General features: G+C 37.9%; 1 protein-coding gene across 2 annotated transcripts in view; it reads right to left on the bottom strand.

Moving 5' to 3' along the window:
• VAV3 (vav guanine nucleotide exchange factor 3) overlaps positions 1-17,975 on the bottom strand; it is a 162,577-nt gene that overhangs the window by 71,252 nt on the left and 73,350 nt on the right. For both annotated transcript variants that reach the window (XM_032192464.1, XM_032192465.1), the window contains exons 11-15: positions 17,051-17,119; positions 14,835-14,921; positions 14,260-14,345; positions 13,747-13,879; positions 13,333-13,442 (exon numbers count right to left, since the gene is read on the bottom strand). In XM_032192464.1, the coding sequence (XP_032048355.1) occupies positions 13,333-13,442; positions 13,747-13,879; positions 14,260-14,345; positions 14,835-14,921; positions 17,051-17,119 (485 nt within the window). The remainder of the gene's footprint in view (positions 1-13,332; positions 13,443-13,746; positions 13,880-14,259; positions 14,346-14,834; positions 14,922-17,050; positions 17,120-17,975) is intronic.

Genomic DNA, 17,975 nt, shown 5'->3' with positions numbered 1-17,975 from the left:
TTAGCACCTTTCAGTCATGCTGCATTATGGCAAACCCAGCTCTGTAGTCACACTCTGTCACACCAGCCAAGTCTGACGTAGCCTGCAATGATGCACTGTAGCAGGATATATCAAGTTACATGTCTCTTAACATCAAGTCTGAAGCTTAAGAAATCTGGGGGTTTGGTATTTTCATTTTTAGTATCTTACTTTTAAACATTATATACATGTAGCGTACCTACATATCAACATATGTTTTTATGTTATAAATCTAATACCTCTTCTGTGATACCACACAAAAGTTACAAACTAGAGATCAAAACCAACTCATCTTTTGTCCATGGCCCATACCACAAGAACCACGGGATATTTTTTTCCATACAGCCGTTCACTCTGAACAGCATATACTATTTTTTCAGTTTTAAAAAATAGCAAATAAATCTGGCAACTTCAAAGGGAAAACATCAGCCATGGCACAGCACACAACTTTTCATAGTCACCTCCAACCATAAAGGAGGACTTAGCATTCAAGCCCTACACCGATACTCTGAGAGCACAGATGAGAGCTGTTACGACACGGTACCAAAAAAAACTTACTTCCCAATATGCAGGCATGTTCCACGATACAGAAGAAAATTAATATTAAGCCAGTATTAATTTTAAACTCAGAACTAAGAATATTGTCTTGCAAAGTAGTATTTCTTGCCAGGAAAATGAAGAGGAACTCACACACAACTGTTACAAAAATTCACTCATAGACTTGAAACAATTTCTGTGGCCAGTATTATAAAAATCTGATTTAGGACTTAAGCTTGGTCCCTTCCCCATTAGGCAGGGTGGGCTGGAGTCACCAGTCCAGCCTTCTCAACTTCTATCACGGGGTGCCCTGTACTCATCCCAGTGAACATATCCTCCAGCACTGCTTTTGAAAAATCTTGATAAGCATCTGGAGCAGGAAGTCACCCCTACACCAGCAATACTTAATCTGAGGTAAGTAGTGACAGAGAATTCGTCCCTTATTTCATTGTAAAACTGCCTCTTTTTCTTACAAACATTACAGGGAGTCAAAAGTGGCTTCCCTGTTTCTCTTCTACTTTTTCCCCCAGCTGTTATAACTCCTACACTCTAGCAGGGACAAAATGTCAGAATACAGAAACAGAGTCAATCTGTAATTAAGAAATTTTTACCAATTCTCTCTTTAATTCGGCAGCAGAATTTTTGCAAGGGACAACCATGAGTGCCCTCTCCTGTACAGCACTATATCCAGATTTACTCCAGTCACTACAGCAACGTCCTTGGGCTGCCCCTGACCCTTTTTAGTAAAGCTTTCTCTTTTCACGTAACCTGCAGAATATTAGTCCCACTGGGACCAATTCACTGCTACAGCACCAACCCAGAGACCTGCAGATGCTTGTCTTGCTAGTCCCCTTCGTCATTTGGGCACTCGATTCTTATCCCTGCACAAGCCATCAGAGCCACCACTGAAGGAAAGGACTGACCATCTGCTTCAGCCAGCCCCGCAGCTCTGGGCAGATCTCAGCTGCAAAGTTTGGAGAGCGCAGGGCAGAAAAGAGTTACCATGGGTCTTACACAATCACACCCGATATCAGACTTGTAAGCACTCCATTTTTGCTGACCTCGTGCCTATGAAATATTCCCCTTTTTAAAAGGCCCCAAATTTGCAGTGATGCAGTTGACTCTTACTTCTCAGGGAAGTAAATCGATGCACAGACCGCCCTTCCTTCAGCCACCCACATAACACAACACCTTTATAAACAGCGTCAGAAAGCGTCACGTTATTAACAGTCCCCCCAAGCTTTTGCAGAGGGAATTCGTTCTGGGAATCACCTCCACCTGATTTAGTGGCACAACTGGACACAGAATACTGTCATTGACAGTCCAAGACTATCTTGCCACACGTACAGGTATCTATGTGCCCATACCCATACCTAAAGGATAAGGAATAAATTCTGTGCTATCCTATCTCAAATTACTATAATATTGCGCACATGAATAAAATGCAACAGTTGAAACCATGTTTTTATTACTTTCCTACAGCAGTTGGGATATCAGCTCAAAAACCCGAAGTAACTCCAAACCTTCATGACAAACACGTCATGAACAAAGCACTGATACTGAAGTCCAAGTAAAGCAATGAACTTTGGCAATCTTGAAATAGCTAACAACATCAACTCTGCCTCATTTTACAAAACTGAATTTTGACCATCTTGGCTCTGATGTGTTTCCAAGATGCACAACACAGTGGAAAGAGTACAACATCAATACCAAGCAAGTTAGACGGGATGTTTTGCTGGTATTTCCTTCCTTAATAAGAATCATTTTCTGTTGAGAAAAGAAAGATCAGAATGTGCCTGAATACCAACAGCATACAGCAGGCATTTGGCTAATATGTAGCAACAGTTTAATTTTTATCAGCCTTCTGACATTTGTTTGTTTTCAACAAGAACTATACAAAAATACCTTTCACAACAGGAGGTCAGGCTAAACAAACAAGCTGATTTCTTCAGTGGGTTAGGCACAAATATGCTTTCTTTTTACCATCAATTTAATTTTCTCTACCCAGTTAAGGCTTATAAAATAAAATACACCAAGAAAAGTACTAAAATTTCAGCCCCCCAAACTCTCTTATATCACTCCCTAAAATTAAATGTATGCAATTATTAAATATATAATTGCAATGGACAACATAACCCAAGAGATTAAATAAAGGAAGGCTAAAACAGCTTGGTGTAGCTTGTCCCTGACAAGCTGACATTTCTGAAGACACACCATGAAAAATCCTTACTTCACCAATTCTGACATACTGACTGGATCTTCCCTTGGATGTTTTACTTCTGTTGGAGATCCTTCAAGGAAGATCTGGCCTTCGGATATTTCAGTTTTAACCTCAGAGACTTTAAGAACTATTGTCTGAAGTTTATTTTTCATGAGCATAATTCTGAAAGCCAACAAATTGGCTGCCAACAAATTAACAGAAATATAGGAAAGGAATAATTTGAAGTATTACGTTGATTAGACTAATTAAATTCTTATAGAAGGTTTAAATTTTAAATAAGAAATTAATGAAATGCAAATAACATGACTTCTTCTGAAAAAGAGCATACAAGAGACAGATATTATAAAATGTAAAGAGCAGAAGCAACTAGGATTTGGGGTCTTTGGCCTCTTGGTTATGGGTACCACAGTCTTCATGCAGCACTCGTGACCAGAAGTCACACGGCAGCAGAGCAAGCGCCAAGTCTAGCATCGTGGAGCATATTCTGCAGGCACAGGGAGTTAAACGAAGCCATCTAGGAACAACATAAAGCAAATCTCTTTTATTCTAAATGTATTCACTATTACCTCTAACACTACCAGCTGAAAATGGTGGTTTAAGCCATCTGGCTGCGAGGTCCGCTGCTGTTCTCCACCAGTGACTGGTTCTTCTGTCTCTTTCACTGCATTTTGAGGGCCGTTTCTTCTAATTGCTTCCTTGGCAGCTTTTCAATACTAGCTAGATTTCGGCAATTAAGACCTGTACAGATCCTCCCCCCTTCTTCCCTGGGTCAAGGCCTCTAGGAAGGTGTTGCTTATACTCATTACAAACATTTCAATTAAAGTTGAAAAATTGCTTCTCTGGAGTACTTAATTAACAACTCAACTTCCCCTTCCAGACTCCAAGTAATTTTAATCTAAATTTATTTTTCTTAAATTGGAAAGCAAAAAATAACTATTACAGAAAAAAATAGAGAAATTTGATATTCCTCAGATTTTTCCACATCACCTTTCTACCATGCAAAGCATAGATATGATTCATTGCAAGAATTGCAGCATATATAGAAGAGTAAAAAAGAAAAATACATCAAACTCAGACAAACGAGTAAGTGCCCCTTTGCAAATGGATGGAGCAAGATCCTTTCAAAAGTGAATTAGCAGCAAAACAAGACAGGGTAACAACAAGAGCAGGTGCTGACCTAGACGCTGCCGAGTAGATCATTTCTTCTGTTACAAGACACAGAGAAAGCGAAAGCATTGTAAACACTGCCTGAATGGAGCCACTTCTCTCAGGAGGATGTCAGGGGGAAATTCTTCACTCTCGGGTTGGTGAGGCACTGGAACAAGTTGCCCAGAGAGGTTGTGGATGCCCCATCCCTGGAGGTGTTCAAGGCCAGGCTGGACGAGGCCCTGGGTAACCTGATCTAGTGGGTGGCATCCCTGCCCAAGGCAGAGCAGGGAAAAGAGATGATTTTTAAGGTCCGTTCCAACCAAAGCCATTCCATGGATTCGATTCAAGTCCAAATATGTTGCTCCAGATGATCATAACTAAGTGGGACAGACAACCTGGATAGAAGAGGCACCTTCTCCTCCCAGAGCAGCAATCCCACAAGCATGTCTCTGTGTGACGGAGAAAAGCAGCAAACACACCTCTATGGGTGCTCTTGGTTTGGGAACACGCTGTCCAGCAGAGCCACAGGTTCTCAGACTAACAACTTTCAGTTTTCCTCCAAAAGGGAAAAAAATGGTACATCTTAATCAGGGGGAGAGGGGCCAGGTTTTTGTTGTATTTTGTTTTTAAACATTAATGCTATTTAGGTCAGGTTGTGAAGCTCCTTTTCCCATATCGGTCACTTCAAGAAATGCAGTCTTATCAGAAGTTACACAGGATTTGACTGTATGCAATGTTTGCAGAATATCCCATCATTCAAAAGTGTATTATATTTGAAAACGAGTAGCCCTTCCATTCAATTAAAATGTGGCTTTAGAAAAATCAATAAATGTCTGTATGCCCATCCGTGAGCCCTGAGGCATAACAAATAAGCAGGTGCATCAAGTATCAGGTAAAGAGTCTGCACTGAATCAAAACTGTTTTAAGTATTAAAAGAAGAAATACTACAGGGAGCTCAGATAAAACTCAATACCTTGAACTCTCTTGGACTCTCAACCCTGATTCAGACCTTTGCATTTTGGAGCTGTTATTATTCTGCACTCCATGTTATGCTTATAAGAATTTAAAATGCTCCAAACAGAACAGTTCAGGATTATGGACACCCTGAGCACAAACTGCTAAAGAACATTTTCAAGCATATGTGACAAGAAATCTGATGCTGTAATCATGCAATATAGCCTACCAAGACAGTGGCACAGATTAACAGCTACAGATGCTTAAAGTTTTCGTTCTGTTTTCACTTAAACTAATAGTTGACATCGCCACAGAAAATGCATCAAAACTAGATCAAAGTTATTAACTGCCATCTGAAGTTACTCATCTGAAGGACTCAGCCTAAAATTCCTGCTTAGTTGCTCAAATGACCAACTTTCAAAATTTTATGCACCTTACAAGTTAGCCACGTCAACTGGATGCATCTTAGAAAATTTTAGAAAATTTAGTAAGCCAATAAATATGGCAGATGTTAGCTACTTTTTCCAAGTGTTTTAATTTCTATCCATGTTATTTTTTATGAATCAGAAAACCATGTATGTTACTGTCAAAGAAAACAGAGCTTTCAGCAAAACCTCCTGTGAACAATTTCATTAAAAGTTTCTACTCTGTCACACAGACTTCCAGACTTCCCTAAGCATCCCATTGCCCACAAACAGCACAGCCACTTCACATCCTCTCTTTCCACGTGAAACTTGGTGGCTGAGCTATTATCACCATTTCAACTGACCACTTCATACAAGCTGCTAGCATCTAACAGAAAGGCACCTGTGTAATCAAGTAACCAAGCAAAAGGGCAGAGACACAAATACAAATAAATCATTTGGGTATTTACAAGGATTTTATAATTAACTGTAAAAAGATGAAGAGAGGAAATAGTGTTCTTAAAAGGTGTTCTCACTAGACAAGGGTGAGACAGCCTTTTTCCAAAGGATTATTTTCAGCTTCTTTTCCACCTTCTCTCCGCAAGGAGCAGCACTGATTATTTACAGCTAATTCATTTTCCCTGTTCCAGATAGGCTGTTATATTTCAGAACCATCTTTGAAGAAGATATTTACTGAATTAATCAATCAATCAATTCTCTGTATGTTAATACTCAGACATTCTGGTTTGTCACATCAAAGAGTCTCCATCGAGAATACATGTTATATAATTAAATTAACCATATCACAAGTAAATTGTGCTTTTGATCAAGAACGTACAACTTCTAAGACTTTGCAAGGAAATTTACTTATTTGATCATATGATGAGTGGCTTTTCTGAGATCAAAGGAATCATCATGTTAACTTTTTAGAACTGTAATGCATTGTTTCAAACAAGATAATGGCTCTCCTTTGTCCTTATCAAGCTTCTTCCCTGAAAAGTATGGGAGATGGACTGCTTTGAGCTAATCCATTCTCATGTAACGTGCATGGACACCACCACCTGATAAGAACTCTGTCACACTTGACTATTTGTAATCAAAAGTGTAAGTACTTCGTATACTTTAAATGTTCACTGGCTGAGCCTTACGAGAGCATTATGTAAATTTGGATTTGTAAACTTTAGTTGCTCACTGTGATAAACGTCAAATGTTCTATCACAAATTCACGTTTAATGAATACAAGCTTCTGTTTTGGCATAGAAAGCGTAAAACTACAAGCTGTATGGGACCATAAATCTGTGAATTGCTGGACAAACACCTAAATCTGCTAAGTAGGCAAAAAGTGTAGCATGGGTTTGCAGGGAGGAACTAGCACATTTGTTCACATGGTCAAAGTATCAGGACAAAATCAGCATTACATGTTGAGAGACTGAAAAAAAATAACACCTTGCACAAAAGCAGTATTTAGACAGTGGTACTTAAATTTTATCATGTGGTATCACTGCAGTCTTAACTCATGCTGATATTCAAGTTTATGAAATGCTTACTAATTTTCATAGTAGTATAACTCACATGTTATAAGGTAATTTGTGGAAACATAAGGACAAGAAAATCTATTTTTTTTTGAACCAGAAGACACAGTATCAAAGTATATTTATCTCCAAGTGTTTACACACTGTTTTCATAAATTGTTTTGCTTTCACATTCTGTGCTATCCTTACACTGCACTCTTAATCATATGCAGAATCTTCACACGGTTTTTGCTGTGCCCAGAATAATCTAAACAAATCACATAGCTATAAATATATTGTGAATGGTTGCTTGTAACCCTGAAAAACATTTGATCACAAACAACTGGAATCTCAGCAATGAACAGGCAGCCCTTCTTCTTCGGCAGACAAGAACTTTGTATTCATTTTTGCAGTACTGAAATATTTATACTGATGGAGAAGAATGGCAAATGTTTGTTTATTGCTTTGGTAGCCACCTATGCGAGGTTGGTGTAAGTGAAACACCTTTCCAGGCTATTTGGAAAATGCAACTGGTATCTTAGGTTTTTGAAGTACCCTGATAAGAAAGCTTTAATTTAATGTGTCAGTGTTCAATATGTCAGAGCTCAAATATTCTCTCAGAAGGAGTCTTAATGCATATGCATTATTAATGCTCTATCTGAGGGAACAGATCTGTTTGAGCTGAATCTGACCAATGTCATTAGTCACAGAGTGCAAAGCAAATTTGGAAATAATAGGTAAGAGAACAATTTTCACCTACTCTGTGTTTTATATTACTTTTCTATAAAATCTAGAAAACCAATGAGCTCTATCTACAATTTATGTAGCTTGCCTAATCTAAAATGTTGCACACACACCTATCGGGTTTGAGAATCACTGCATCTCAGGATTATTTCCTTTCAATCAGATGATCTGTTCTGCTTCCCTTGAGTTAAACAGGGTGAATTGATGTCTAATTGAAACAATTTTTCAAGAATATATTAGATGTTACCTGACCTGCTGCACAAACTCTACGCGATGTAAAAATTTAATATAACAGTTAAAATTAAAAACCACTTTTTTTGTGGAGGTTCTGTGTTTTCTGTTTGTTTTGTTTTTTTAAGACCATACAGCTGTCAAACGTGAAAAAGCTTCTATAGGAATGTAAAACTGAAAAAAATCAGATTCATTAACTCCATGCAATTAACGTGTCCACTAATCACTATAATGATGTTGGGTTTCCCACTGATGTTTCAGGGATGATGTTAATATTGTGATTTCACTAACAATGTCAAAGCAGAAGCTACAATCATGGTACTTCTGAAGGTGAAATTTGAACTAGTTACTTTTTAAAGGGCCTGTTTGCCTGCAAGATGTTTCACACACTTTTTAGTTTGTGAAAGATGTTGAGTAAAGCCTAATTAAAAGGCATGTTGCAACACTGTTGCATGAGGCTTTGCAATATTGGTTCAGTGCATCTTGAAATCCAGCAGTACTAAACTCAAGTAGAGAAGGCCCCAAGCAACCTAAGCCCTGCTACGGGCTAGAGACTGAAGTAGCCCATCTCCACACACCCCTTCCAACCTAAGTTCTTCTTTGGTTTCATTTTAAAGTGCATTTCTGCATAAGATGTTCCTATCTAGTAAAATATACTCAAGCCAAATATGCTGATGGCCATTTTTAGAGCGGATTACAAAGCACGAGAAACCAGAGAAAGACTTAATTAAATTAGGAAACTAGACATCATGATTACAAACTGAATTCAGTACAAACCAGCATAAGATACGGCATGCTGTATTACACTAATGGATTCAGATATGAAGTCAGTGAGAAAATTTAATACATGGCCTTTCAAGAAAAAGGTCTCTAATGCCATTGTGAGGACGACCTCATCCACCTGGCTCCGTGCTCTATGGTGATCAAGAAGCGTTAACCAAATAGGCACAAGGAAATTTCAGTGGGTTGAAGAAAATGTTCAGTGTCCCCATGAGACATAATTCACATCTCTCGTTTCAGTATTTTCTTTCATCTTATAATGAAATAAAAAAGAATGAATCTCATCACAGCAATGACAAGAAAAGCAGTTGCCACATAAGGAATTAACCCTGATAATTAGCCTGGCAAGTAGTTCCAAAGACAAAGTAGTAGAGCTGAGGTACGTATTCTCATACAATACAGGAAGAGAACTTCAACTTGCAAATGTTTATTTTAATAAAGAATAATTAGCATGAAATTCGTTAGTAAAGATATTAGTCTCTTTAAAAAAAAAAAAAAAGCATCTATAGGAGAACTTCCTAGGAAAAAGCAATACCAACCAGTGCTCCTATCTTTTCCTATCAGCTGAGTAACACTGAAATGTCAAATACTGTATGTAATTTTTATTTATGAGACACATTCGTACTGATTCTTCTGGGTTTTGTGTGCGTTTTGTTTATTTTTTTTTAACTCAGGAGAAAAGAACAGATTAGATGGGACATGTTACTAGAACAATCTATCAAAGTTGTGCCTGATAGTTGCACCCTCTTTCTGAGGTTTCAGTGGCTTGGCTACAGCAAATAAACCATGCACTATCACACTGCTGACAAACTTTCTCTTAATACATGTCATCTCTAGTGTGGCTCAGTAATTTGGTGCAGTAATTTAGCTGTACACTTCTATTATTATTATCTTGAATATGGAAAGACTCTGCATTTAAACCAATGCTATTTGACATGCTAGATTAAACAAAGGCTCCACATCTTGTGCAACAAGTCTTTGCAGTACTATCTATAAAAAGGTGCTTATTTACCCATACAGCTATAAGCTCATCTATTATTATTAATAGAGCTCCAAGAACAAAGTAGCTACTGCTTGAATTAACCACTGCTGCTGCCAAGCAGCTGCTCTGAGGCAATGAGCAGTTACACTCTCGCTGTGCACGCCGAACTTCCACTCACACAAATGAGAGGGCACAGACACACCAGGAGCGAGCTAATCCATTCGCAGTACCCAGGCTACTGCTACAAATCACTCCACTGGTCTCTGCTAACTTTATGAAAACCTCTCAAATTCAGAATCCAAAGCTTTAGCTTCAGGAGCTCCACTACAATGTTGACTGTGCTGCCTCAATATCCTGCTTCACTTCACAATGATCTAGTGCTTCCAGCTAACTGGCAATTTTGAAGGTTGTACAAATTATATATACATCAAAAAAAAGTGGGGGGGAGGAGACCCAGCCTCACCTTAGGCCAACAGCACCAGTGCTGCTGTGTTACAGTGCCACTGCTGCTGAGAATGTAGTGTAAGTAGTGGCTCCATTAATCGTCTTTATGAAAGTCTTAGGAAAAATAATAATTATGGGTTTGTGGTCTTATGTATTTTCTAAATAAAGCAATGAAGTCTCAGGAAAACAGCCAATATATGCATACAGTAGAACTGCCATATTAATAAAAACTCACTCAGTTTCTTACAGGCAGTAACCAGCTGTACACCCAACCTCCCCCGTGAGGAACACCTCACCACATACCACAGTAACAACAAAGCAAGCCAAGAGGTAGAGTATTTTCCATAGGTTTGTGAAAATAGTTTTCTTATAAAGTTAGTAGTTAGCTTGTCTGAAAAATAGCACTCAAAAATTGCACAGGGATTTCATCTTTCCTTCAAAAGATTTTCCATATCAAATGTGCCTAATGTATTCCTGCCCTCCTCGCTGAAACTAAGCCCAGGCTGCAAAGCGGTGTTCTCCTCTATTTCATACTTCATCAATAACAGAGGCTTTCCGTACCCAGAGACGAATTCTCATCTCAGTTACACCAGAGCAGCAAAAGAATAATTCAACACATTTCACTGGATTTAGGGCTCGTCTACACTGAAAAGATTTTTAAACAGTGCTTTTCTTGAAATACATTTACAGGTTCAGGAACTGAAGTAAGGTATCTGTACAGTAAGTGCCTTTTCAGCAATATAACTATAATCACAGTTGCTCGTACACTGATACAAACATCTAACCTACAAAAAAAGTAAAATGGCATACTATTTAACAGTTATGCAAAAAAAAAAAAAAAAGCATTCTAGTGGAAACAAGGCTCATTCTTAATTTAAAAACGAGATCCCAATTTGTTCTCTTATTATGTTCTTGAATCAACACTTACAGAGACCTGATATCCTACAGAATGCTATCAAGAAGGCAACAAAACTGCGTTGAGATTTCTGTCTGGAGCTCAGTAAACAACATCATTTTTAATAATCAAGCAAGTATCTAACAATCCATCCCCTCTCAACTGTGCCATTTCTGCAGTCTCAGTAAAATTTTCAAGTAACAAGAAGTATCTTGCCTATAAAAGTACCAATGCTAATTGAGTATGATGAATAATAGCATGGTTCTAACCATGGCTACTTTTCAGAACAGATTCCCATTGGAACAGTTGTCCTACACACTAGGCCATGAGAGCCCTGAAAACAACAGATCAAAGCAACCTGCAAAACAAAATACTTCGTGTTGTTTATTCCCACATACAAACTCCTGTGCCTCGGTACATATAGGAATATAATTATTGCTATGTACACCCAGGTATGTTTTGGGAGAGCTGCAGTGGGAAATACGCTATCACGTCAAAGAAAAACCCATAACAGACTGGGGGAACGTATAAAACCTTCAGGAAGGACCGAAGCTCCAAATTCTTTTTAATCCAGGTGGTTGTAAAATAAAATGGAACAGAAGAATTGGCTAAAGCAAATCACGGCCCTATATCACGTTATACCTCAGCCCTGACCCACAACAACCCTGCTGCTCCAGTTCCCTTGCCTCTGTGTTACAGCCTTGAATCCCACGGGAAGACGCTAACCCAGAGGCATGGGTTTACGAGAGGGACAAACATCCACACAGCACAAGGCTGGCACCACGATGCTCTTTTTCAGTGAGAAACTCCACCTGCCCAAGAAGAAAGAGTAGGACATCAACTTGTCAGCCCTGCAGGTCCCAAACCACCGGCTGCAACCAGCACTGAGGGAAGGTGGATGAGGCACATGCGAGGGAGACTCAGAGTCTCCAGCCAGGAGTGGTGGAGGAGCTGCACATCCCCTGCATGCAGAGTGATGGAGAGCACCTGAGAGCACTGGAGACCAGAGAGCAAAGAGCAGAGGGCGTGAAAATAGACACGCAACCTGCACACAACCATAATGATATTTGGGAATATCTGAGGACATACTCATGGGGAAAAAACATCACTCTTACTGCTCTCCGTAACTGACTTTTGTTGCTGTATTGGGTGGGATTTTTTGCACACAGGTCAGAAACGGGAAGCCTGAAGAGTGATCAATAGCTGCAATGCTAAAGCTGCTAAACCTAAGTTCCCCATGCCTTTCATACATGTTCTATCTGTGTTTAAGTAAATATCAATAACGACATTTTAAAAAGTGCAGCAGAGAGAGCAGTCAGAAAGACAGGAAAAGCTGAAGTACTTGGCTTTCTGCACACATACAAATAAAGCCTCTTCCCATTCCCCACTATGCTATCCTTTTTTTTTTTTTTTTTTTTTTTTTTTTTGCCAAAATATGCCATTTTTGTCTTTGCTAAAATCAGCAAGATGGGAACTTCGGTTAGAGGGCCTCATCATATCTGTCCAGCCTGGGCTCTCCCCCCTTCTATTCACATTTACATCATTAACAGTCATCCTACTAAGGTTTTAAATAAATACATTTAGCTTGTAAGCAAGTTTCAGTTGTGTCAGTTCATAGCAGCTTTTTGACCCCACTCCACATACCATTGCAATCACATCCGAAACAGTCTTTATTAATTCTGTTGTTTTCACTCAGTATATCTCACTCCCCCCTCGCACTTTTTTTTTTTTTTTTTTAGTAAGGCAAGCATCACCTTGTCATCCCTTGTTTATATGTTTTAAATTTAATCAGAATACCTGAGGTGTCAATAATCACATTTGTCTTTCCAACAAGAATCAGAAATGGAAATGAAGCTCATGCTGCATAACAATAATACAATCTGCAGCGCTACACGTGAGCAACTTCTCAAGAAGTCTAAAGCAGACTGCTTCTTTCAGTTCAAAATATACAAAGAAAATCAGCCTTTTGAAACAAGATGTAATAAGCTGAGCGACTTATTCCAAATACTAAAGAATAGATTAGTTAAAAGCCACTAGGAAAAATGGCAGAATCCTCTCCCTTAAATCATCAGCATCACTTCTTAAAAATATATTTCAATTAATCAAAACACTAACGTAAGGGGAAAAGAGTCACCACTACGTTAGATATTTATTGCTAAAATAATTAATGTTTTTCCCTGGTTGCTTAAGACAGTATTCCTGAAACAGTCTTCGCAGCAAATTTGTGAAGTAATATGTAGGCTAGAGTGCCCTCTTTCTTTTCCAAGAGGAGTTTCAGGGAAATACTCTGTTCATGAAGATGTCAGTCAGCACTACTGATCTCAAAAAAGTCAAATAAAACCGGCAACTAGCCTGTATAAAAAAAGTAAAATATGTAAGTAGCTCAGCTTAATTTAAGTGACGTCCTTAGACTTGAGAGGAACACAAGTTTACTTAAAATATATGTATATATATATACTTACAGAGCCATCTGAAATTGTTCAAGCCACTTTTTCTTCAAATCTTTAGTTTTGCAATAAACTTCTAAACCATTTTGACCTTGGATATGAATGAGGTAGAAGCCATAAGACCACTGCATGAAAACAATAGCAATAAATGGGTCAATTATGGAGAAAAAAATCATCTCTACATTTTGTAATAAAAATCCTGATTTTGGAAACACCATACTGTTCTGTTCACTTGAGAATGGCTTACTCAAATGTTTTAGTAACATCAGAACAAGCAAAGTTAAAATTCTTAAATATTCATTTTTGCTTGCAATTAATACATAAAAGTTTGGAAATTAATTATATATATATACATTCTTAACTCTTATTAAAAGGTTTGAACTGCTGCTGAAGATATGCATTTTGCATGAATTACTATTAAATATTTACCTTTTTATTTTCTTTATCAGTAGTGGGATTATTCGTAATTTTGTATTTCTGAAGATCTATTATTTCCTTCATCTCATAATTATCACCTCTCCGTTTGCAAACAATTACAGCTAGATCAAACAAAAAGATATGCCTACAAAAATACAACATGAAAAGGGTTAAAAACACTATTGACAGACAACACCCTATGTCTTATCTTATAAACCTTTTCGTGTTGCACTTAAAATTTTCAAGGTGAACAATTAAACTACTGAATACCAAAAGAAGAAACACTAGAAGTACTCTTGCTACAGACTTACTACTTGTAAGGGACTTAGATGATCTTACATGATAACGTAATAGCTAGCTTCCCATGAATCACCTTGCAAATTCACTTGCTAAACAGTCTAATGCTCTAAGATTGCACACTGAAATGAGAGTGCTCTCACGGATCACTAAGCTGACCTCCAGACTGAAACGAGAGCATCACTTTACAAGTATTTTAATAACAAACACCAGAAGCCATGCCATCACCTGTCTTGCCTTGCACGTTTGTCTAATGTAGTGATCCTTATTTCCCCATCACCTTGAGGCCTTCCATACTGTAAGAGGGAGTGATTCTGAAACAAAGAGAATGTATGATTCAGTAGAGCAACAGCAGTAAAACAGCACATTCCAATCTTAGACCACTCCCTCCTTTCACCCCACAAAAGGGCTTTTAAGGTCCATTTAAAAAAAAAAAAAAAAAAGCATCTTTTCTTCATTATCATCAGAACTAATTACTGTAAGCATCAGTTCATTCTATATTTCTTCAAACAGATACGTTCTCTGCATTACAAAAACACCTGAATCACTGTACAAATACAAACATTTAACTACACAAATACATTTAAACACATATAGGCCTCCAGCTTGGATTCACTGGAATTTTACAGAATCCCTGCAGGTATTTCTGTGAATATATCATTCTAGGCCAAGGAAATCATACTTGCATTTGAATTTCACCAAGAGTACTATAATCTCATATGAAATTGGAAAAAAAAATTAAGTACTTCATTGTATTTGATCAGAAGTTATTAAAAATTGTATAAATGCAAACTATCACATACCAAATTCTCTATTGATAGTTGAAATTGTCTAATTTCACGGAGTGTTTCATTATCTCTCTTCACTTCATTTACATATTGAGCCAAGTCCTAGAGCATCAACAGGAAAAGGGAAGAAAAAATCCAAAACAGTCCACTTAAGCCAAAGGCAGAATTAAAAATAAATTTGCCAAAGCGTATTAATATGCACATTTAGTTATTTTAAAATATACACATCTTCCATGTTCAAGAGTTACTGATCTGTATGCCTAGATATAGAAGGCAAAAAGCCTCTGCTTATCTTAAATCATATTTACGACTTTCTTCATTGTATCTGTTCAAACCCAAATCTTGTAGCAAGAGAGAGGAAGACATACTGAGTATTAGAAAAGGGCCAATTTTCTGTATTTTGTTAACGTCCTGTTTTCAAAACTAAAGATAGAAATGTAATTTACGCAGCACACTTATGGTCTGAAAAAGCAATCAACAACATCCAATACCTGAGAATAAGACAGAAGGTAAAAAATAGCATATAGTAGAAAACATATGTAATGCTGCTCAAAAGCAGCATGTAAGGTATAAACACGTGTCTGTGTGCTTATTAGGATGGAGAAAAGAAGCTACTGTACAGTAATAGTGCTGTACAGCAGAGGGAAGGTATTACACACATTTTAGGAGGGTTTTAATCGGATATACTACCTGAAGTCACAGGTTGAGATCATTATGGTCCCCCTTACCAGAACATATGTTGTACACATTTCACTAAAGCCTTTAAAAAGCTCTGAACATGCTTGAGTAATGGTGACAATTTACTGGGGTTTCTCTGTTTACTGCTAGAGATAAGGAACAAGCAGCAGTGGTAATTGGTGAGGTCAGGGATGCCGAGAGCAGCAGTTAGAAAAGGTATTCTGATCTTCACAACGTGCTTTTACAGTATCCTTCAATATGGTCACAAATTTGGAAGGTGGAAAAATGCTGCATCTTGCGAAGACATTTTTAATCAGAATCCAAGAATAGCTGCAATCATTATGCTGCTTTCCCAAATGACACCAGACAGGATACAGCACATCAGTCTTAAAAGAGTTGGTACAGGAATTAAGTAACCTCCTTCTTGCTGCTAAAAAGAAACCGAGAGCCAGATTTCCTCCCAGAATTTTCTTTCCAGGGTGGCAGTAACACCTTGTTAGCAGGATATTTTTTCCAAAGATTACTTTCAAGCAGACACACCAGGGCGTTTAGAAGCAACACACCTACACTGCACAGTTACTGCTCTGACAGTTTACTAAGAGACAATACAGTAAAATGAGAAGGGAAACAATGTTGTGACCTTAATGAGAGATGCTAATTCCTGTACTGTTATTTACTATTATTGGCTGGTTATCTTCTGCCAGCCAGGACACAACTGCCACAACCACTCTGAAATGAGGTTTCTTAATCTTATTTTGAGTCCAATCGCCAAAAACAATCACACACACAAAAGGGAAAGAAAAGAGAGGGAAAAAAACAAGTTTGTTTGTTTGTTTTTTTCCTCCTAACCAATTACCAGTAATCAAGATGCATGCATGGGTCGCCACTAGATGGAAGCAATGTTATACCACCCCCATTTCAAGCATCTACCTGGGAGATTATCTTGGTGGCTCTCTCTGCATTCACTCCACAGAACTGAATGACAAAAAGGGGAGCCAAAAACCTCTTTTGTGAGCTAGTCTGTATTCCGGGCATTCACACATTGACATAATAAGACCCAAAAATGTGGAACCCAAAACTAACTTATTCTGACTTCAGCATCTTCTATGAACCATACAGATTACAACAGGAGGCATACCCTTTGCTGTGTTAGCTTCCCCCTCCAAGGGAGGGAAGAAAAACTCAATTTCACCACATGAATTTCACAATTCATGTAGTAAAGTTAAATGAAGCAGAAATTACACTGTGCAGAGGAACACAAGGTAATATTAAGGCAGCACCACTATTCTAGAAACCATTTGTTTGTGCCAAACTTTCAAATGAGGAAGCTCCATTCATAAACACTCTACTTCAGAAAGTTACTGAATTTGTTCAAAGACTTCAGCAAAGCTTTCAACTGTATACTTGCCCGAACGTACTCACGAAGTTCACAGCGACTTGAGAAAACATCTATTTGACCTGCTGTGAAGATCATCTCTTCCAGGAAATCAGTTGTGAACTAGCATTTTAACTGCCAACACGGACATAAATACTTCATTGACAGGAATGCTTACCTTCATTGCATCAAGTGCCAGTTTGAGATTTGCCTTCTCCATGGGATCAGTAGTGTGCTTTACCAGCTCCTGTTGACAAGAGTAATTACAGCTTTTTGCCTGCTGTCTGACAGTTTGAACAACAACTGAAGCTATTACTGCTTGCCCCATCCCTCCTAACCACCCAAAGAAACCAAGAAACAGGAAACACAGCCCAAGAATTCACATTTTCTTCTCCATACTGACCACCTATAACTGAGTGGAGACTGCTGCAGAGATAACTAGCAAGGTTTAAGAATGGCATAGCCTAAACACTGATTGTGGTGTTAATGAACAATCTTTTGAAGTTAATTTGGTCTGTGTGTCACTTAGAACTTGCCAATCGGATCATTAAAGCATGTGCATGCTGAAAGCACATGTAAACACGCAAGTTCATCTGCTGACTGCCATACAGCACATAATCCCTTTCCAGTGCACACACCTGTCTGCAGACAAAGATGTATGCTGGCATTAAGATCTCAGAGAAACTATGCAGCTACTTAAAAGAAGCTACTGTTTCATTGTAACTCAGATAAAGCTGACTCAAAAGACACATTTACATCACATGCAAATGTTTAAAGATTTTTTTAGCTGCCTACCATTTGGATTTTTTTTTTCTGAAGTGAAAAGGTAACCTCTTAGGGAAACAGATTTTTTTTCGTTATAATTTAAGAAAATTTTACATTCTAGGTAACAAAATAACTTGCTAAAATCCTAGAAAAAAAGGAATATGTATTTATACGTCGTATTACATTTCCAACAGAATTACTGGTTTTTTTTTCTTTCAAAGTCTATAAAATATTTCTTGTACAATGCAAACTTATTTTGTGTTATCTCAAACATTAGGACATAGTGACATATTGTACATCATCATTTCATAATATACAGGCTGATAAATTTATGACAC

This window comes from Aythya fuligula, chromosome 8 (assembly GCF_009819795.1).
Source record: "Aythya fuligula isolate bAytFul2 chromosome 8, bAytFul2.pri, whole genome shotgun sequence".
NCBI classification, from domain to species: Eukaryota; Metazoa; Chordata; class Aves; order Anseriformes; family Anatidae; genus Aythya; species Aythya fuligula.
This window is presented reverse-complemented; position numbering and strand designations above follow the sequence as displayed.